The sequence below is a fragment of the Leptosomus discolor genome, chromosome 16 (assembly GCF_034619465.1).
Source record: "Leptosomus discolor isolate bLepDis1 chromosome 16, bLepDis1.hap2, whole genome shotgun sequence".
NCBI classification, from domain to species: domain Eukaryota; kingdom Metazoa; phylum Chordata; class Aves; order Leptosomiformes; family Leptosomidae; genus Leptosomus; species Leptosomus discolor.
In genome coordinates, this window is record NC_141406.1 from 74,857 (window position 1) to 93,846 (window position 18,990).

At 45.7% G+C, this 18,990-nt stretch overlaps 2 protein-coding genes across 2 annotated transcripts; both read right to left on the bottom strand.

The window, feature by feature from the left end:
* Nucleotides 1–1,584: 1,584 nt before the first annotated feature.
* On the bottom strand, nucleotides 1,585–7,562 carry NUP42 (nucleoporin 42). Its single transcript, XM_086474303.1, has 7 exons — nucleotides 7,433–7,562; nucleotides 6,405–6,462; nucleotides 5,948–6,042; nucleotides 5,553–5,629; nucleotides 4,173–4,259; nucleotides 2,421–2,505; nucleotides 1,585–2,285 (listed from the first exon to the last, which is right to left on the bottom strand). Exons 1-7 carry the CDS (start codon nucleotides 7,560–7,562, stop codon nucleotides 1,738–1,740), a joined length of 1,080 nt encoding a protein of 359 aa, XP_086330429.1. The 3' UTR covers nucleotides 1,585–1,737.
* Nucleotides 7,563–9,222: 1,660 nt separating this feature from the next.
* Nucleotides 9,223–14,431, bottom strand: LOC147414263 (kelch-like protein 7). Its single transcript, XM_086474140.1, is given in 8 exon segments — nucleotides 9,223–9,298; nucleotides 9,300–9,368; nucleotides 9,370–9,419; nucleotides 9,421–9,552; nucleotides 9,960–10,069; nucleotides 10,072–10,166; nucleotides 13,084–13,322; nucleotides 14,381–14,431. Coding segments are annotated over 8 exon segments (822 nt in total).
* Nucleotides 14,432–18,990: the final 4,559 nt, after the last annotated feature.

The following is an 18,990-nucleotide window of genomic DNA, read 5'->3' on the forward strand; positions in this document are numbered from 1 at the left end:
TCTGAGGCTTGGCAGCCTCTTGGTGACATCCCTGGTACGAGTCCCCAGAAGATTGAAAGCTTGAAGCTTCAAAGCCTGAGTCCCTTTGAACAGGGCCAGGGGAATCAAGAGGGAGTTCAGGCAGTACTGGAATTCATGACGAACCACAAGCACGGTTTTCATTTGGTTCTCATTAAATACTACCTTTGTACAAAAGTGAGCTTAACAACTTCTGTAAAGATGGGGGATTTCTGCAGCTAATGTGGCGTAAAGGATTTGGGCACGTTCCTGTCTCAAGATTGGACTGACTGGCATGAACAGCCCAGAGCTCAGTGAGCCCTGACAGATGTGCAAGTCTTAACTGGTACCTTAACGAGGTACTGGTAACTCGTGGCTCCGGAGACCCCACGTGGAAATACACACGTCCTAAGAATGACACTGAACTCTGGGCCAACGGATCCGGAGTTTGTTGGCAAGTTACAGGAAGCTGCACTGGGTCATCATCAACAGCAACAAAACCCAGACGCCTCATTTCATCTACAAAACAGCCACCAGAAAAATACATCGGAGCAGCCCAGCACTCTTAACATCACAGACACAAGTTCCTAGTGTATCTGGAGCACTGAGCACATGGATGAGGAACCTGGATTTCCAGGAGGCCTGCAGAGTGCCTCCCCACAGCCTGCCAGCCTCAATGGTCGATGCGTTCACTCTGTTTTAGCAAGCCAGTGTGCCATGGGCCTTTGGTAGGAAGCCAGCTCTAGGCTGAAGGAGGACTCTGGGCTCCATAGCACAAACTGAAATGTCAACTTCAAGTGTTAACAATCAATTTATCTATGTACATCCTGCAGTAAACTGTTGCTAATTTGGTTTGGTAATTTTAAACCTGTAATGGGAGGGCCTGGTCAAGAACAAATGTTCTCTTCACCTGACTCTCGTACCTCCTCTAGAAGATTTCTGACCCCTGCTTTACAGCATTTGGGCAAAAGATACACCTTCCTTAATACCACTAATTCAGAACAGGTACTGCTAATGTATGCGAAAATTCCATCAATTCACACCATTGCAGTAAGCAGTTTTGCAATTGCTGGCAAAGTTTTATCCAAGAGGTATCAGAAGAGCAAACCACAAGCTCCCTGTTCATGATGAATGCTCTCAAGGCTGTCCTCCCCCAGCTGTAGGACATGAATTTATGCATTATGCCCTCAAACAGATCAACAAACAAAAGCTGAATCATATCAGCTGGGAGAGGTAACCAGCTCCCAGGCGACACAAGCATTAGCTGGGTACAGACCACACAGGAGCCCTCCACCCCCACACACAACTGTCCAGGGCTGCATGTCCCCTCCAAATAAGAGCCAAAAGACAAGGAGGTCCCACAACAAGCAGTCGTGCACCGCAACCGTGTCTGTCTGGCTTTGTACTCGCAGCAGGCTATCAACACCTCACCAAAGCATTCTTACTTTTGACAAAGCCTTTTTAATATAGGTTTTGCCCAGAATCTCACAGTACAGAATATAAAAGGGAACTTTACATTTTATTTTCATTAACTCATTTCTGGGATGTAAAAGTTCCATTTCAAAATAACAAAGAAATGATAAAATATGACGTTCAAAGTTTATTAATGCAGAAGACTTAGAGATGAAAAAAAATTTAACTCAAATGGGAAAATTTAGTACTCAACCACAACCACCACAAACTTGTGTAGTTGAGCTACCAAAGAAGTTACAGTAACGTGTTATTTCAAGCAAACTTAAGTCATAAAACATTTAAAAGTTCTACTGGTGGAGGATTAAGAGGAATCTTCCCCAAGGTAAACTTTTTGGCTTTGAATTGTTCCACCTCTTCAGCTGTTAATTTGCTCATCGGTGTATATAAATTTTCTGATGTGCTATTACTTGTGACCGCAGATGCTGATGTTACGTGATGTCCAGAGGCACTGACAGTCTGTCCAAAACCAGTGCTGCTTGAATGGGAGGGAGAAGCTGTAACTGCTGCATTCGAATCTCCAAAGGCTGGAAATGGAGTGGTGCCCAAACGGTTCACAGCCGAACTGCCAAACCCTGAAAAACTAGTGGGTTTGGAATTCCTGGTGGTTCCAAAAGTTTTAAATGAGAAGGAGGCTGCAGATGGAGTTGCCAGGCTGCCAAAACCAACAGAATGGGATACACTAGGAGAGGACATCAGTCCAAACGTGGGAGGATTAGAATCAGCAGAGGAGCTCCCCAGAGCAGGACAAACACGACTGGAACTTGTTTTAAAGGAGAAATTACTGGCACTAGTACTGCTGCTCTTCACAGGAAAGCCTGCAATTATAAAATTTGTAAGAAATCTTAGAATGTGCACCGCTGTGATACTAAACCACTGCTGTATTTCAATAATGCAGAAGAAGAAAAACTCAAGAAAATGTTTCACTGTTGGTTATTCATGCAGGAACTTACTTGACAACCCAAAGCCTGATGATTGCTGTCCTCCAAATCCAAAGGCAGGCAATGGCTGAGTGGTCGTGTGCTTCAATTCAGGTAGCTGAAAAAAAAAACAAAAGCATAAAGGAAAATTAGATTCCAAAACAGGGAAATGTCTTTCGATAAATACTTGAAACAAAAATACAGCGGCCCAGCGCAATGGAACACAACTCAGACTGAGTTAGACACTGATCGCTTTCATCACGATCCCGTGCTCTTGCAGCTACAAACAAAACGCTGTAAAGCCACATGCTGTTCTCTGTAAAACACTCCACAAACATAGATACATCACAAGGTACAGGTTTTGGTCTGTCAGGCACTGACCTGAATGCCTCTTCCAGCTCTCTTTCTCATCTCTCCCCTGTTTCAGTGTTTTAGGACCCTCTCCCTGTCACTGCTGTGACTGGGTCTGTTCCCTCACCCCGGCACACCCAGCCTGCTGTGCTAAAGCTCCAGTGGCACTCCTGCACCTTCCGCACGGAACCCACCAAGGGCTGGGATCATCGCACTAAAACCTGGAACGCGCCTCACGCGGACTCCGCTCCAACCAGCTGCCTCTGTCTCCCTGACTGGCTTTCCTTTCTGACACATCTAGATTCACAAGTGTTTGTCACCTTCCCAGGAACAGCTACTTAGCCAAAGAGCTTCTCTCCCCCCTCTCTACCCATTTCTCCTTCTGGCACCACCAAAATGCTCCATTGATCCTAAGATGGCCTGGAGGACACTGCTGGTCTCATCTGCTGCTCACACCTTGGAAGAGTCAAGATCAGCACGTGGAAGAAAAGGTGGGGTGGACATTCGCCTCTCCCTAGACGGGCACTCGACCGGATCCCAGCCTCAAGCTGCGGTGACTTCCCCGTGGCTGGCAACGACAGCATTCCAAACCTGGGACCCAGCAGCTGCCTCGCTGACATGGAACCGTCCTGACCCGCTGCTCTCCTGAGTCACCTACAGGGTTTTAGAACACCCGCCTGCAATTCACTGAGTTCATGACTCCACAGAAAGGTGGAGGTAAGACCCCCAGCGGTGTTCACAGACTTTCATGGTCGCCAGCCTCAGGCAGTGCCAGAACATTCCGTCCCGTTTCTGTCACCTATGAAAACCACAGAGAGGCAGAGATGGGGCAGTTTGCAAACTGCCATCGTTATTGTCTTCTGCAATTGCTCCTTACACCCTTTCTGCTCTCTCTAACGTGCCCTGCAGTGTGCCAGGATCACTGTCAAGGTCTTCGTGCCGCCAGTCAGCCAAATGCTTTCACGCCAGATGTTTTTCAAGGCTGCGGTGCCAGAACAGAACACATCCCAGCTGAGAGTTTCAGAAGAGTTCACAGAGCTGGCGTCAGATTGCCAATGAATCTAGGAACCGAATGTTGCCACATCTCAGCTATTTAGGGGCAAACATGGATGCCCTAAAAGAATCATGCATGTGTGGTTGTAAAACAGAGCATCCTGCGATCTTCAAAGCAACACCGATCACCTACTGATGTGAAGTCAGCAGAAGTGCGGTTAAATACGCTGGTAACAGACGACGTTTCTGGGGAATGTTTGCAAGATCTCTGCATTAAAAACGAGGTGGAATGTTACAGTTCTCATGTCTTAGAAATCTTTGTATCAGAAATTAACGTCGGCATTTGCAGGACAGTTTGGTGGGATGTGCCTAAACAAATGTGAACCTAATAAAAAAAATTACATCAGGAACAGAAACATTTTACCTTTCATTGGCACTTACCAAAGCTGCTTTTGTCGATGCCTGTGAAGCTTTCAGCTGACACAGACGATTTTTCCATTGTTCCACTAACTGTTGGACAGAAAATATCTAAAAAGGGGGAAAAGAAAAGCCTGGGTTTATTACTGGTGAAGACTTACAAATAAAGTAAAACAGTGATCTGACAACTAAACTGAAAGATTTCTACAATTAGAAAAGAAACTTTATTAGGCCAAGACGACAGGAGCTGAAATGTTTGTTATTAACACAGAATTCCTTTCCACTGCCCTTAAACAACTTTTTTACTTCCTGGGCCTTTCTGAATCTAAGTTCTATCACTATCTGAATCAGGCGCTTAGGAATAAAACCAAACAAACCACCACACACCAATTATGTCAGTTTTAAACGTACGAGAACAAGCTCTTCAACCCTTGTTTTATTTCTGGCTTGCCCACTGATGTGCTCACTCATTAAGCTGAAGTCCTAAGATTTGCCTTGGCTTCTTTCACATTTTCAGAAAAAAATGCCCCCTTTCACACTATTACAATTCAGAACCCTTTAACAGTATCATCTTAAAATACTCAGCTTTGCAGAAATTAACTTCCTTCAATCAAATCAGCCTCTTTATGTGATCCAACAGATTACTGCAGGAAACATACACAGCAATAAATAGTGCCTGTGTCCGTCTGATAACTGTGATTAAAGTATTCAACAAGAAACTGGGAAGTCATTAAATCATTTACTTCTCAGGAATATAATATATATATGCAACACAAAAATATTTTTTATATATATATAAATATATATATATATATAAATATAAATAAAAAATGAAAACGTATGTATTGCTTCTTTTCCAGACATGTATACACTCCTTTAGCAGTATCTGCCATTTTCAGCATTAATTCCCTGCAACAAAGGTACGTGAAAGCCCAAGGTCAAATAAACTTCCCCAGAGTTCTACCTAACGCGCTCCATCTCCAGCTAGAGCAACCTAACGGACTAAGAGCGTACAAAGGATGAGGCTTTGGAGACAGGATTCAAGTAACTTCTACAAACAATGCACAAGAGCGGGACCAAGGCCAAGCCAAGGTGTGTCTCGGTTTAGGAAGCCCACATGTTGAACGGAGACTTGCTAAAGGGCTGTTGCCACCCGTTTCGGAAGCCCAGATCGGACAGTTTTAGCCCCTGATCTCAGGCAAAAAGAGCAAGTGACGGTTGAGCACACAGACTGGCAGCTACTTTTGCAGTCTATTTGGTACACAGGAACTTAAAAATATCTTGGCGTTCTGATCATCTCCTTGTTGGTCATTAAATGGGTACAGAGTTGCCACCCGAAGAACAGACACAAGTCCCGTCTCCAAAGGGGTTCCTAGAAAAAGTCAGCATTTTTTAAATACTTACATAGCTTTGAATGTTGAAATTGGCTCTGCAGTTGTAATACTCCAGGCGCAGCTCTTCTGGAGACAAGTCGGAAAACCCTGCGAGGAGAGGAATAATCAACAACCTCCAAGAAAACATATTCATACTCCCAACTGCCCCGTATAGTCATGAAGAAATGGGTCTCGGTACCTCACCTGTAAGTCAGTAACAGCTGGAGACACAAAAAGGATTTGTGAGAGAACTTCAAAGATGGGAATGGCCCAAAGGAATTTGCCACAATCCAATATTCCTTTCTGTGGCACCACAAGGCAAATCATCACCTTGCAAATGGCTCCACAGAGGTACAACAGTGTGCGCGTGCGCAAGAAACATCCTAAACAGCAGCAGGACATGGCAACACTGAAAACGTCACCTACCCGAGACATTCGGCTCTTCTCTCATCGGGGAATAACATGAAAATATCCATTGTCCTGACGATTCCCAAATCTCCATGTCCTTCAGTACACACTCGCTAGAAAACAAAACCAAACCACAGATGTAGGTGACATTATATGGTAAAAACAAAGCCACCAGAACCAATTGCCTCATTTGAATCCAGAGTCAGATTCCGTGAAGATGAACAAGGTGTGACACTGGTCGGAACGAGCAAGAGAAGTTCTCGGTCCTCTGGGGGAAAAAAATGCACTTATTTGGCAAGATATGTAAATGTCCCTTCAAAACATTTCACTTTATCATCAAACTGCAAGTAAAACAAACCCCATCTTAAAAAAAAAAATCCCAAAATACATAAAGTATTTTTTTTGAAGCAGTGTCTTCATATGGTTCTTACTACATGTCCCAGATTCCTTCTTATGATCATGGCCTCCGCCTTACCTCTTCAAGGCGGATGGCTGGATGACGTTAGTGTATCCTCCTCCTCCTTCGCTAGTGCCTGCCAATGAAAAAAAACCCAACAGAAGTCTTAAATCATCAAAATATTAAACAATACAACATCAACAAAACGGTATTTTTCTGAATAGAGGAATAGAATAACTATTCCCACGGTAGCAATCAGAAGCTTCAAAAGAAAATGTTGGGGTTTTCCTCATGAGTTAACCTAATTATTTAGGGAGCTTAACCCAGTGAGTTACCCAGGGCAGCTCTGGAATCAGAGCTCACCGTGACCTTCTCCTCACGTCCCCATATCAACAACTCTGGCATTGCAGAGAAGAGGCTGGTTTGCTTCTGTTGCTTCATAAAATAACTGCCTCAGCAGAAACACATGATGTTTAATCCCCAGGACACCGACGCTGGGGGCTCCTGCCTACACGGCTGCAGCAGAGGCTCTGCTGCACAGCACCGACCGCCCCAGCTCAGCTTTAAGACCTCGGACGCGTCTGTGCGGGCGACAAGCAAACTCCGACCCTCCTTCCGCGGGCAGGAGCGACGGCGGTCGCACTGCTGCCCTGCCAGAGCGGGATCTGCCTCTTCCTCATCGTGCCTCTCGCTACCGAAAGCTTCCGAAGAGCCACTTCCAACCACGGCAGCCTCAGAGAGGTGCAGCCCGCGGGTGCCTGACGCCTGCTCGCTGCTCTGAGCAGCCAAGTACCCGGAGCTGTTTTCCCTCGTCCCCTGTTCTTGGGGCCCATTTCGCAGCGCCTTCGCCGGAGCCCGACTCCACCCGCGCCACAGCAGATGCCCGCAGCCCCAGGCCAGCGCCACGGCAGCGGGGCCGCTCGGCTGCGCAGCTCCCGCCGGCAGCGGCCTGCGCGGAGCGCGGGGGCAGGCCCGGCCCCACCGCCCGGCCGGCACCTCCAGCCCCCGCCCGCCGGGCCAGAGGCTGCCCGGGCCGCCGGGAGGCCCTGGGCCGCCGGGAGGCCCTGGGCCTCCGCCCCCGCCCTCCGCGCCGCGCTCGCTGGTACCTTGGTGGTGCGGGGCGGAAGGACCGTCGCCGCTACCGCCACCGCCACCGCCTCGGGCGCCGGGATGTTCATTCCAGCACCTCTCGCCGAAGCGGCAGCGGCCCTGCAGGAAGAACTGACAGACTACCATGGCGTCCGCCCACACCACTACCGCGCCGCAGGCGTTGGAGGCGGGCGCTGCGCGGCGGGGCAGGGCTGCGGCGGCGGAGGGGCGGGGGAGCGGGAGGAGGCGGCGCCGGCAGCCGGCGGCCGGCCGCGGCCCAGAGCCACCGCCCCCCCAACGCCACCGCCCCTCCCAGCGCCACCCGCCTCAACGCCGCTACCACCCCCAGCACCGCCCCCCCAGCGCCACCGCCCCCCCAGCGCCACCGCTCCCCCAGCGCCCCCCCCCCCAGCGCCGCCCCCCCAACACCGCCGCGCCCACCAGCGCCGCCCCGGAGCAGCCGCCGGCACAACGGACCCAACGGCCGCCGCTCGCGCGGGCAGGAGGGTCCCGCGGGCGGGGGCAGCCCCGCGGGAGCAGCCGGACCGAATCCCCGCGGCAGAAACGGGGCCGAGAAAATGAGCGCGTGGGCCGCGAGGGGAGCGGAGCGGGATGGAACCGGCCTGGGAGCGGGGCGGGCAGCCAGGCCTCGGCTGTGCCGCTCGGCAGGAGCTGGAAGCTGGGCGCAGGACCGAGAGAGAGCTTGACCAGTTGAACACCTCTGCTGGGAGAAGGGGGCTGTCGGCTGTCGGCATTGACAGAGCTGTGCGCTTGGACACCGCAGAGATGAGTGACCGTGTGCGGCTTGAGAAGACTTCTAGCAAGTCTCTTTAGCGACTTGGTTCATGCCATCTTAAAACCAGTCCTTTTCAAGGAGAAAATCCAGACAGACATTTGTTATACTGACTTTGCTTTCCCATTTCTATTCCCAGCTTTGCTAATGGTTTGGCATCCACAGCATGTACAGTCTGATGCCTGGGAAGGTATAGTGAAAATTAATCCCAAGTTTCCAACTTGCTAATTATAGTGCACACTTACTGTGGACTTCCCCCACCATCCCCCTACTGGAGTATCATAAAAAAAAATGGAAGGCTTTCTGTGAAAGCTCCCCCAAATGCCAGAGATGTCACTAGCAAAGTATTTCTCTAATCTTTCTATAGGGCCTGTCTAACTTTACAAAGGGATAGGCAGTCATGCCAGTACTGGAAGAAAATCTCTGGAAAAGGGCAGTTGTCACGATCGAGAGAGCTGTATAACCTATCCCCGTTCACCATGGGAATCTTTATTATACTGCTGTCCTCAGTCTTCCCTGAGGAAAAATCTGCATTGCATCCTAGTAAGACTTCTGCAGGTAGGTATAGATGAGAAACATTTTTGCTCATCTTTCTCATGACCCAAGCTGCATTTCCTCACCTTTATTAAATGAAGAATCTCTGCAACTGAGCTCAGTGAAGTGTCATTTAACCAGAAATCTTACCTTCATCCAATGCTTTGATTTCTTCTAAGTCGTTGGATTTGGTCTCTTTTTGACAAGACCACACACACGCTTCCTTTTACAGGAAAATGCCATATGATCTCAGCTAGATAGCTGGAGTCTCAAAACACATCCCCATCTCTCAAAGCAGATAAGGAAATGAGTCCAACAAAATCCATGTTATACGATTTGCTGTACACACAAATTGAAAGACTGCAACTCAGTTTTTCCTATTACTGGTTGTGACAAGGTTCAGTAAAACGTGGAAGCGAAGCACCCGTAGCCATCTTTCTCCAAGTCCTTGAAGAATGTCTCAGCATCTCCTACAGGTCTTCAGGACTCTAGAGTTTCTTCATTTGCCCCACAAGTGCCTACCACACAGATTAAATGACTTGTCACTAGGAAAGCAGACTTTGGAGCTGGCTATCCACTTGTCTGTTTCAGTATTGTATTCAAGAACATGCCCAAATCGACTAACGCTGAAAACCAGCCAGGACACAGACTACAGATCCCACAGCAGCACACTGCACTTGCGGTGCCTTTCCGTGGCATCAGAGGCACCATCTTCCATTCATTCATCTTGATGTCGTAATATTCTACATTGTCAAGGCCACCTACAAAGCAATGAGTTAGAGACCTGTTTATTACATTAGATTGTACAGACTGGACTACAGCATACTAAATGCTTCATTAAACTTAGTTTTATTTTCAAAGTTTAGATTAAATCATAAATCCTAGAGTAAAAAAAAAAACCAACCCCCAATGTGAAAAAAGGCCACACATTTCTAAACTAGTGGTTTACCCTTTATAAATGCAGCAACAGAGAAAAGTAAAAAAGGAAACAAAGTAAGAAGTATTGTAACATAATTCACATTGTACGCTTTCTGGAGATTTTAGTATGTTACTTTGTGAACAGAAGAACTAACAATGCTGAATTTCTTACGGATTTGTGGCTTTAATTGGGGAAAATTCCTTTCCACATACAATTCTCCCTGTTCATCTATACTTCAGTTATTTACAGAGCAAGCAAAGCCACAAGTGTACCAATTCTCATTATTTTTGGTCAAAACTTACGTTTTGGTGGGTGGATCATAAACTTCATAGGAACTTAAAACTCTTCCAGAAACATGGTTCCCCAAGCTTCCTCCACAGACATAAATGAGACCGTTCGCATCTACGTGCCATGGCCACATCGCTGAGTCAGCACGCTGGGCTTTGCATGCCAGCTTTCTGTTCTCATGTCACAGCATTCAAATAAATACAGTGCAGAATTTCCTTAAAAAGTCAGAAACCCACCAAAGTGGCATTAATTTTTATGGTTGTCTTTCAAGAGAAGAATCTAATAGCAATTGTCAAACTGATGCTTTATTTGTTAGTTGAAAAGCGAAAGCTTCTTTCCCACCTCCAAAAGCAGAACTAGCCAACTTGAAACTCGGAACTATGCAGAAAGTACATACTTGTAATTCTGTTTTTTGTTCCAAAATATGCAAGTAAGCTTATAAAATTGCTATTTGTGTTTATAAACAAAAACAAGTTATGAGGATTTTTTTTTTTTAGGGGGGAAATAAATACTGAACAGAGATGTATATAAATTACTGATCATATTGTCATCATCTCATGCTGCTCTCACTACTTCGGAATATACTGAACTTTCAGATCAGAAGATGAAACCAGCTTTGTAGACTTTGTACAGATTCACGTGAGTCTTTTTTTCCCTAAGCAATGTGACTTGCTCAGTTCCCAGAATACTCATTGCCTTTGGAACTCGATAGCTTATCTCATAACATACTCCTCCTGAATTTTTAGCAACCACAAGACAGCTGCCCCTCACCATTCTACTTTCTTCCTGAGGACTGGCAGATACTTATTTTCTGGAAGTGCGAGGTCTATGTACTCCTCCTTCAAGGGCCAATAAAACTATTACTGAAATCAAAAGCAATTTTTTCTAAAGCTTAAAGACTTGTGCTCAGGTCTAACTCACTGAACCGCAGGCAAAGCAGAAAAGGCTGGACACGACTTTCTCAGAAAAGAACCAGGATCCTTCTCCCTTTTGTTTCAATAGAGTCACCTGCAGCAGTTAAAAGTGCCTTTTCTTGTGTCTCTTTTTCCTTGGCTTTCTACTGCTAAAAAGTAAGCATGTGGCACCAGCAGCACTCACTACCAGCTGGGGATTTGAACCCTCAGAACAGTGCTACATTTCCAGACCCAAAATACAGGAGCAGACTTCTGTAAACTCTGCATTTGTTTACTCCTACCATGTAATTCTTGGTATCACGAAGAACTGTATAGGGCGGGACATAGTTTTTCCTTGATGTAAATACACATCCTTATTGCTCTGGAGTTGTAGAAATTCTCATCCATGGGAAATACAGCAGAACTGTCCTTAATGTCTTTTTCTAAAAAGGTTAAAGCTTCCATTTTCAGTATGCTGTCAGTATAGTGTTAAACATTTTTCTGGCACCTAAATATAGTGGAAGAATTCAGTACGTTTAGCTTCCAAACTCTGCTAGCTGTTGCAAACAAAACAGTAGTCCTGTCAATTGAAGAAGGGGAAATGAGCCCTGCTTTCTATGGTGGGCTGGCACAGTAACTTGTTTTCTAGCCTCTTCAATCAATGCAAAGAGCAGGCAGTTTCTAGATTTCTCTACAGCCAAACACACTGCAGCATTTTCTCTGACTAATGGTTTCACATAATTGCCTGCTCCACATTAGAAAAGACTAGATTCAGGATAGACAGATTTTTCCAAAGAAGCAGTGTTCAGTGGACTGCAAAGAAGAAAAAAATACAGGCAAAATAAACTCTATTATTAACTTTTAGCTTTTACTGTTCTCTGGAATGACATTTATGGAAAGCGAAGTGAAACTGTGCAGTAAGGTGAGGGCAGACTTAAAAGAACACTCCTAAGTTAAGATTTCCATTGCAGTTGTATTAACCAATGACAACGTATTAGAACATAAACTACACAATCAAAGCTTGTATCGTGCTCCCTCCTGAACCGGCATGTGGGAACGGAGGAAGACTGACGAAATTTTTGTAGCATTCCAAGTTTCCCAATGCAGCCTTAGTTAAACCTGTTTCCGTAAGGGGAAAGGTGCTATTGCCCAGTTACCAGTGGCAGTGAGGAACTGTCTGATCTGCTGCTGCATTCGACCACTGAAACTATTGTAACAGTCAGGTGACATTCCCTAAACATCACGACTTCCAATTAAGTGACTTACTAGTGTTAAGCACCGATTTTGACCTTTTCTCCTCCACTCGCCTCCCTCTGCATCAAGGAAGAGCTCAAAAGGATCCACTAGAGAATTTCTCTCTGGCTCTAGGCTTCAGGGTTTGGTTTTTTTTTTCATTTATTTTTTCCAGAACATAGCTTTTTTTAAAGCTCTATATTTTTATGGATCTAGCATACCTACATTCCAACTTTTGGATTGCTGATGATGTACTGGTATGGAAAATATAAATTTTAAAGTGTTGCTCTAACACATAGCGTAAGTCACCCATTAGGCTTCTTGGAGAGAGAAAAAAAAACCCCAATGGTCTTAATTTTTCTTACTCTGATGAGTAGTAACATCTAAAGAAAGTAGTATTGCTCCATTTGCTGAAACAAACCAACAGAATAACAAACTAACAGATGATAACTTCTGTCATTTGACAGAAAAATCAGAAAAATTCCTTTACAGGGGCCAGGTATCATTTCACCACCAAAAGCAGTACTTTCAAAAGCTTTTTTTCACCCCTTTTTTCCTTAAAAAAACCCCCTTATTAGGCTCAACATATGTCGTATACAAAGAATGCTATTGTGAAAGTGCCACTGTTCTGGCCATATATTGCAGAAAATTTTAAACCACACCGAGTTCTGTGGGTTTGTAGAAGTAAGCCAAGAGCAGAGTGGGACTCCCAAAATACATTTGCTTGTCCCTAGTTAACTCCTAAGAGTTGCAGTGTACTTTATGCTCTAGTTAATGTAACACTACTAATGTCAGTCAGTGAAACCATGTTAAAAACACAGCAGCAATAGATTGTTGGCTGGTGGGGAGGATGAAATCCTAACTATGGGAAAACAAACTCATTAGGCTGACACGGCAATGGGCAGCTTCTTTTCAACAAAGGCATGCAAAAACCATAAAAATTTCCAGCTATCTTTGTTCATGCTTGTTTGCTTGTTTGGTTTTTTTTAAAGATTTTTAGTCTTATCCACTCCTGACCCACCAGCTGTATAAGTGCTGCCCTCAGCAGCACAGACTGCAAGGCTATCGTGAGGTGTTGGAGGTCCTAGCTTGGAATATCAGCTGTCCTTCACCGTGTTGTAGCACTCCATTCGCTTTACAGGGAAGAGCTGGGAACCACCCAAACCAGAAACTACGTTGTCCCAGAAAACACAAGCTGCATCCCTGCACTTTTCAAAGGGATGTCGGATGTCTGTCCAGCTGTAATCCTGCATTACAAAGAACAGGTAATGTTCCATTGATTATAACACTTACCTGCACAGCCAGTGTTTTTCAAACAGAGCTTTTCATAGAGATTTAGGCATGGTCAGTTTTAAAGTTCCTCTTCAAAACAAACATGAATACTGTTTATTGAAGAATACTCCTCAGGCAGACTCTTGAAAAATTCTCTTAGGCACACACATAGCACATAGCTGCAATGAACCATGTCATTATGAATTTCTATTTCCTCTTTCCCTCCGTGCACCCAGAACAGCTTCCCTGAAAAACAGGTTGGTAGTTTTTTTTTAAAAACAGAACTGACCTCCTGCTGCTATCATGTCAGAAACATGCATGTGATCAATAAAGCAGGATTGCATTTCCTTTTCTGGGAATGGAAAAAAGACATCTTATATAAAGTAACATATTCTTTCTAAAAAGAATAAAATACAGAATGTACCAAACAAGGGCAATGGGAAAAAGGAGAAGATAATATCCACATTGACAAGGAACTCAGTTAAAAAGCTCTGATACATACTTTATGACCATGACAACAAGGAGCTTATTTACAGAATTTACAAAACACAAACGATCTATACTATCCACAGTTGATAGCGTCAGAAATAGGGTATGCTCCATCACAAATACTGACAGTCAGATTGCCTAGCAACTGATTTTGCATGGATTGGCAAAATCAGCAAGTATCACATATGGGCAGTAACTACCTGAAGCCTTAAGAACACCAAACTCAGCAATTGATGGCAGACCAGGGTAGCATACAGCACAAGAAACACTTCTGGAGTAATAGCATCTCACGTGTTCCATGAGCACAGTTTGTCTCCTTTACGGAACAGAAAAGTACTGGACCTTAAACGTTATCTGTGTCACCTCAGGATGCTCAACCTGCTGAATGACCTTCAGCGTAATGGTTCACGCAAGGTGCCACATCATTACATTTTCTTAGCAAGGACATGCTCCAAACACCTTGGTCAGTGAGGAAGAACAGCGACACCTACATGGGGGTTCAAAGAAAGAGAGGCAGAGCACATTGCAGTCCAAACCATCTTACAATCTTTTCTTGTAGCATCCCCCATATCAAGAAGACCTGGCAGGTGCACATGGTCCTTTATGGTGAGAAACGGGTCCTGGGGAAAGGACACTAAAAGACACCTCTTCAACGGCCACCAGAGACTACCAGAGACCACCAAAGACCCCATGGAAGCCCCTCAGAGACCCAGGCCACATGTGTAATAGCTATACAACTATGGTAATTAGTTCCAGGAAATAGGATGAACATGTATAAACTTTCCTGGAAATCTAATTTCTGTGTCTGTAACAGGGGGTTAAAAGTTTCAGTGGATGCCACACCCGGGATGCACACTGGGCAGAGTGATTCCCCCATGCATCCGGCGCCACAATAAAAGAATGCCTGCCTTGTGATGCTGCACTGGGGTTAAGAGGTTTATTCGCCGTTTCGGTGACAGAAGCACAGGAGTTCCCCCTTTTGTCTGCCCTGGGGCACTGGGACTGCGCTGCCCTCACAGTGGGTGACAGCAGTGTCGTGAGCAAAGCCCTGAGGTGCTGCTCTGGGGCAGGGGGTCACATCCTCTCCAGGCGCTGCGGGACAGCATCACATCCCCCTCAGCCACCCGTTCCCCAGGCAGAGGAAACCCAGCACCCCCTTGCTGTCCTCCTCAGCCAAAGGACTCCCAGATGGCAGGGAGGCAGGGGGGTGGGAGGTAAGACCGTGACTGGGGGGGGGGTGGGGTTGTCCCTCGCATCCCCTGAGACACACGGCCATGGGAGGGGGGGCTTCCTTCTCTGAACCTCTCTGCTGTACTCCACATTGCCACAAAATCCCCATTGGCAAGTATGAACAGGATTAAAAAAAGTAAGAGAGTGTGTGTGTGTGTGTGTGTGTGCGCGCGCGCGTGCGTGTGCGTACATATATCGCTATCACGGGAGCACCAAGTATCTATATGGTATTTCTCTCTAATAAAGCAAATGTACCAGCGCTAGGACAGCAGATACACTTGGGATAGGTTCCTTCTAGGTCTACATATGGTACCCAGTGCATGAGAGAGATCCCCAAAGGGGACCCAGCTGTCCCAGAGGTGGGGGGACCAACTGAACCGCCCAAACCAGCTCAGAGGGGGACCAAGAAAGGAACAGCGCCTCACGTCTTACCCACAATGATGGGTGAAAATGAAGTCATTTTTATACCACAGAGACGCAAGAGGGCGTAGGACACCACAGATTCAAGCGGCCAAGCGATGCTGATAATTCCTGTAGTTCTGCCGGGACATATGACGGTGTTTTCTGTTCTCTCGGACCAATTTTTATTTTCCCAGACTGTTTTCCCATCTTTGCAGTGAGAAAGGCCAATGGCAGTTACCGATCCTTACTTTCTCAGGGTGTCTTCCTCTTTTTCCACACTATTTTTCGCATTTTCAGGCAATAAGCTTCTGTTACTGTCCCTAGTTTTGCACTTAACAGTGGTGCCTCAGGATATCTCGTGTTTCTTGGTACTGCTACCGAAATGGATTTGCTGCATTTTCTTCGCTTCTAGTTCGTGCACAGGTACTGGAGAGAAGGCAGCAGAAGTGCACGCTCGTTAAAAACCCTTTTTACTGCCAGCAATAAAGGTGATTCTCAGCAGGGAGCAACTCTTTCAATTCTCTACGCTTCTCCAAATATTGGGGTAATAGAAGGAAATAGATCTGACAACCAGTTCCACGTTGCTCTTCCTTTCGGGTCCTGTCTTTGTTTTGTACTAAAGCTTCAAAGTTTTTCAGTCGCACTTCTACAGGTTTAGTGTTACCTGTGGGACTGAAACAACCAAGTTGTCAGGGGTTAGTGCTGACCTGACCACGAACAAGTGACAGACACTCTCTATTAAGCCCTCTCCCTCCCCAGAGGGGGAAAAAGAGAGAATGATGTAGAGGGACTTATGGGTTTTGGAAAGAAAACTGAAACAGCTTTAGTGAAACAATAACAATAAAAAAAAAATATTATAATACTAATAAGAGAATAATGACATCTATGGAAATATGCACAAACGCAATACCGAACCCAGCCTCCCCCGATGATGATAAGTCACCACTAACACTGCAGGGCTGGCACTGGGGAAGTCCCAGACTGGTAAAAAGTGTAGTTAGTAACAAAATCCACTGTGCAGCGCCCGAGGCACACAGGTAAGCTCGCTGCCCAACGTGTCGCAGCGTAGATCAGCGATGAGGACCACAGCACAGCGGCGGCCGAGTGGAATAACTGCAAATAAACATCAACAACAACTAAATAATAACATACAGCAGGTAAGGCAGCATTACAACACCTAACTCTGAAACAACCTCTAATAAGACACGACACAATATTGTGCTTAGCAACCCCATGATGTGAGCTGCCTGTTTTAATTCCCAACCACTCAAGACTCTCAAAGGAAAAAATCTGAAACTCAACTGAGCGAGCCAGAATTCAAACTATTCAGGTAATTTATCGGAGCCCCGGTTGAGCCCCATATTGGGCATCAATTAATCTGTCAGGGGTTAGCACTGGGCTAACCACTAATGAGTGACAGATGCTCTCTATGAACTCCTCTGCTCTCCCAGAACGGACAGAAAGAGAGAACAAGGGAGAGAGACTTATGGCTTGGAAAAGAAAACTAAAACCACTTTAATGAAAGAACACCAGTAAAAAGAAAACATCATAATACTAATAAGAGAATAATGACATCTGTGGAAATATACACAAATCCAATACCGAACCCAGCCCCCTGATGACAGGTCACCACTGACGCTGCAGGGCTGGCACTAGGCAGTCCCAGGCTGGACGCAAGCGGCCAACAGAACCAGATTCAGGAGCTGGATTCAGGAACTGGACTCAGCAACGCGAGGATGGGGATCATATACAGAAGTCTCCTTGGATGTCGGCCATCGAAGAACAGAGCTTGACCCTCGTGATCCCTCAGCTTTGTACTGAATATGACATGTATGGGATGGAACACTGATTTGGTCAGTTTTGGGTCACCTGTCCGGCTCGCTCCTCCCTTACAGCACTACAACATGGGGCACAAGATGCAGCAGTGACCTTGTTGTCTATAGGAACAAGCATAAGCAAGAGCCTTTCTGCATGCCATTCCTTGGGAGTGACTATAAACACCAGTGCTGTCACTACAAGAAGCAGACACTGTCTGCAAAAAATATGTCGTTAATATCAGAAAGTGAAGTGCAGTCACTTAGAAAAGACTTACCTGAAAAGTAAAATCACTGAACAGAGAATTGGCTCTATTCTAGCTCAAACCAGGACACAAGTCCTTCAAAATCTTCACACCCTTGGTTGGCCCTAAGTTACAAGTAATCCATGGCTGCTCAGTTTTGTAAGATTGCTTCCCTGCTCAAGCCTTGTTCCTTCTGTAATAATGCAATCAAAGTGGAGGTGGTGTTCAGAGCTCTGCCAGCATACAGGCCACCTTTGTCCGTGGGAGGCTGGCACCTAGTGCTAGTGCAGGGACTCCCACTAATAAGATGCTTAAGGCCACTGCTCCCGCTTTGCTGAACAGACCTACATTTGAGTCACAAATGGACTCAGTAGAGCGTGAGTTAGGCTCCTTCTGCTTCTTGTTGTGTTATATTTGGCTGAGGTATTTCTTGTTAGCAGGGAAACTGTGAGTCTTCCAAGTGTGCACAGGCTTCCAGTTGCATTTTTGGGTGCATAATTATAGGCCTGGAGTCAACATAACAGAAACCAACCTTTTGGGACATAGATACCAGTGGAATAACAGGAAACTTTTGCTGCTGCGTTACAGATTAAATCACTGTTGTTCAAGTGCCGTAGCATTCACCATGCACATGAAGACTCGGCTGGAGCTGGAAGTTGAAACCGCACAGCACGTTGGTTTGCCTTTACAGCCACTGTTGAGACTTCCCCTATACTGGGAAGCTGACTGTAAGTTAGGTTTACCTCAAAGCTGGACAAGGTTGAATTTATGTATTAATGACATAGGTGTGTCACACCTATGAAACATGGTTGCAACTTTCATGCTATCCAATCTCTTACATACACAGAATTTATCTAAGTAATTTAAGGTTGACTTTGCTTATGATAGCCACCAGTTTGAACTCAGAGTTACGTGCTGTAGTGGAATTTCTCCAATTGTGTTCAACAGCAGCAAAAGGAGGATCACGGCCAGAAGTGCGGTGCAGCTTTCACCTGAGAGTGGTAGATCCATGCATCTTTACCTGCAACACTGAGAGCAGAGTAAGTGCATAAAAATACTTGCCCAGGACCCTCTCACTTGGGTTGTAATGCATCTTTAGTCTGACAGACCCTTATCATGACATAATCTCTGGGTGGATACAGATGCAAATACTCTCCTAAAGGTAAAGTTTGTGTAATTACAGCTTTGTGCCTTTTCTTTTTAAAACTATCTATAAGACATATTGGGTCACTGCTTCATCTCCTGCCAGAAGGCACGTGTGTGCTGGAAAAAAGTTCCTGGAATTCTAGCTGGTCTTCTGAACAGTCTTAAAACAAGTTACTTTATGACCGGGGTTGGGCATCACCTTAATTCCCATAGTGCTAAGGGTAAAGCTTCTGTTCATTTTAATTGAGTTTCTCTACAAATTTTTGCCAATTGACTCTTCATAGTTCGTTCTGTCTACCTGTCTCGAGGATTGCAAG

Excerpts from the sequence above, each read along its gene's own strand:
- NUP42 (XM_086474303.1), bottom strand. The coding sequence starts at position 7,562 with ATGGTAGTCTGTCAGTTCTTCCTGCAGGGCCGCTGCCGCTTCGGCGAG. Across the intron at positions 6,043-6,404 it reads CAGCCATCCGCCTTGAAGAG|CGAGTGTGTACTGAAGGACA; the intron begins GTAAGGCGGAGG and ends TTTGTTTTCTAG. Across the intron at positions 2,286-2,420 it reads ATCAGGCTTTGGGTTGTCAA|GCTTTCCTGTGAAGAGCAGC; the intron begins GTAAGTTCCTGC and ends TTATAATTGCAG.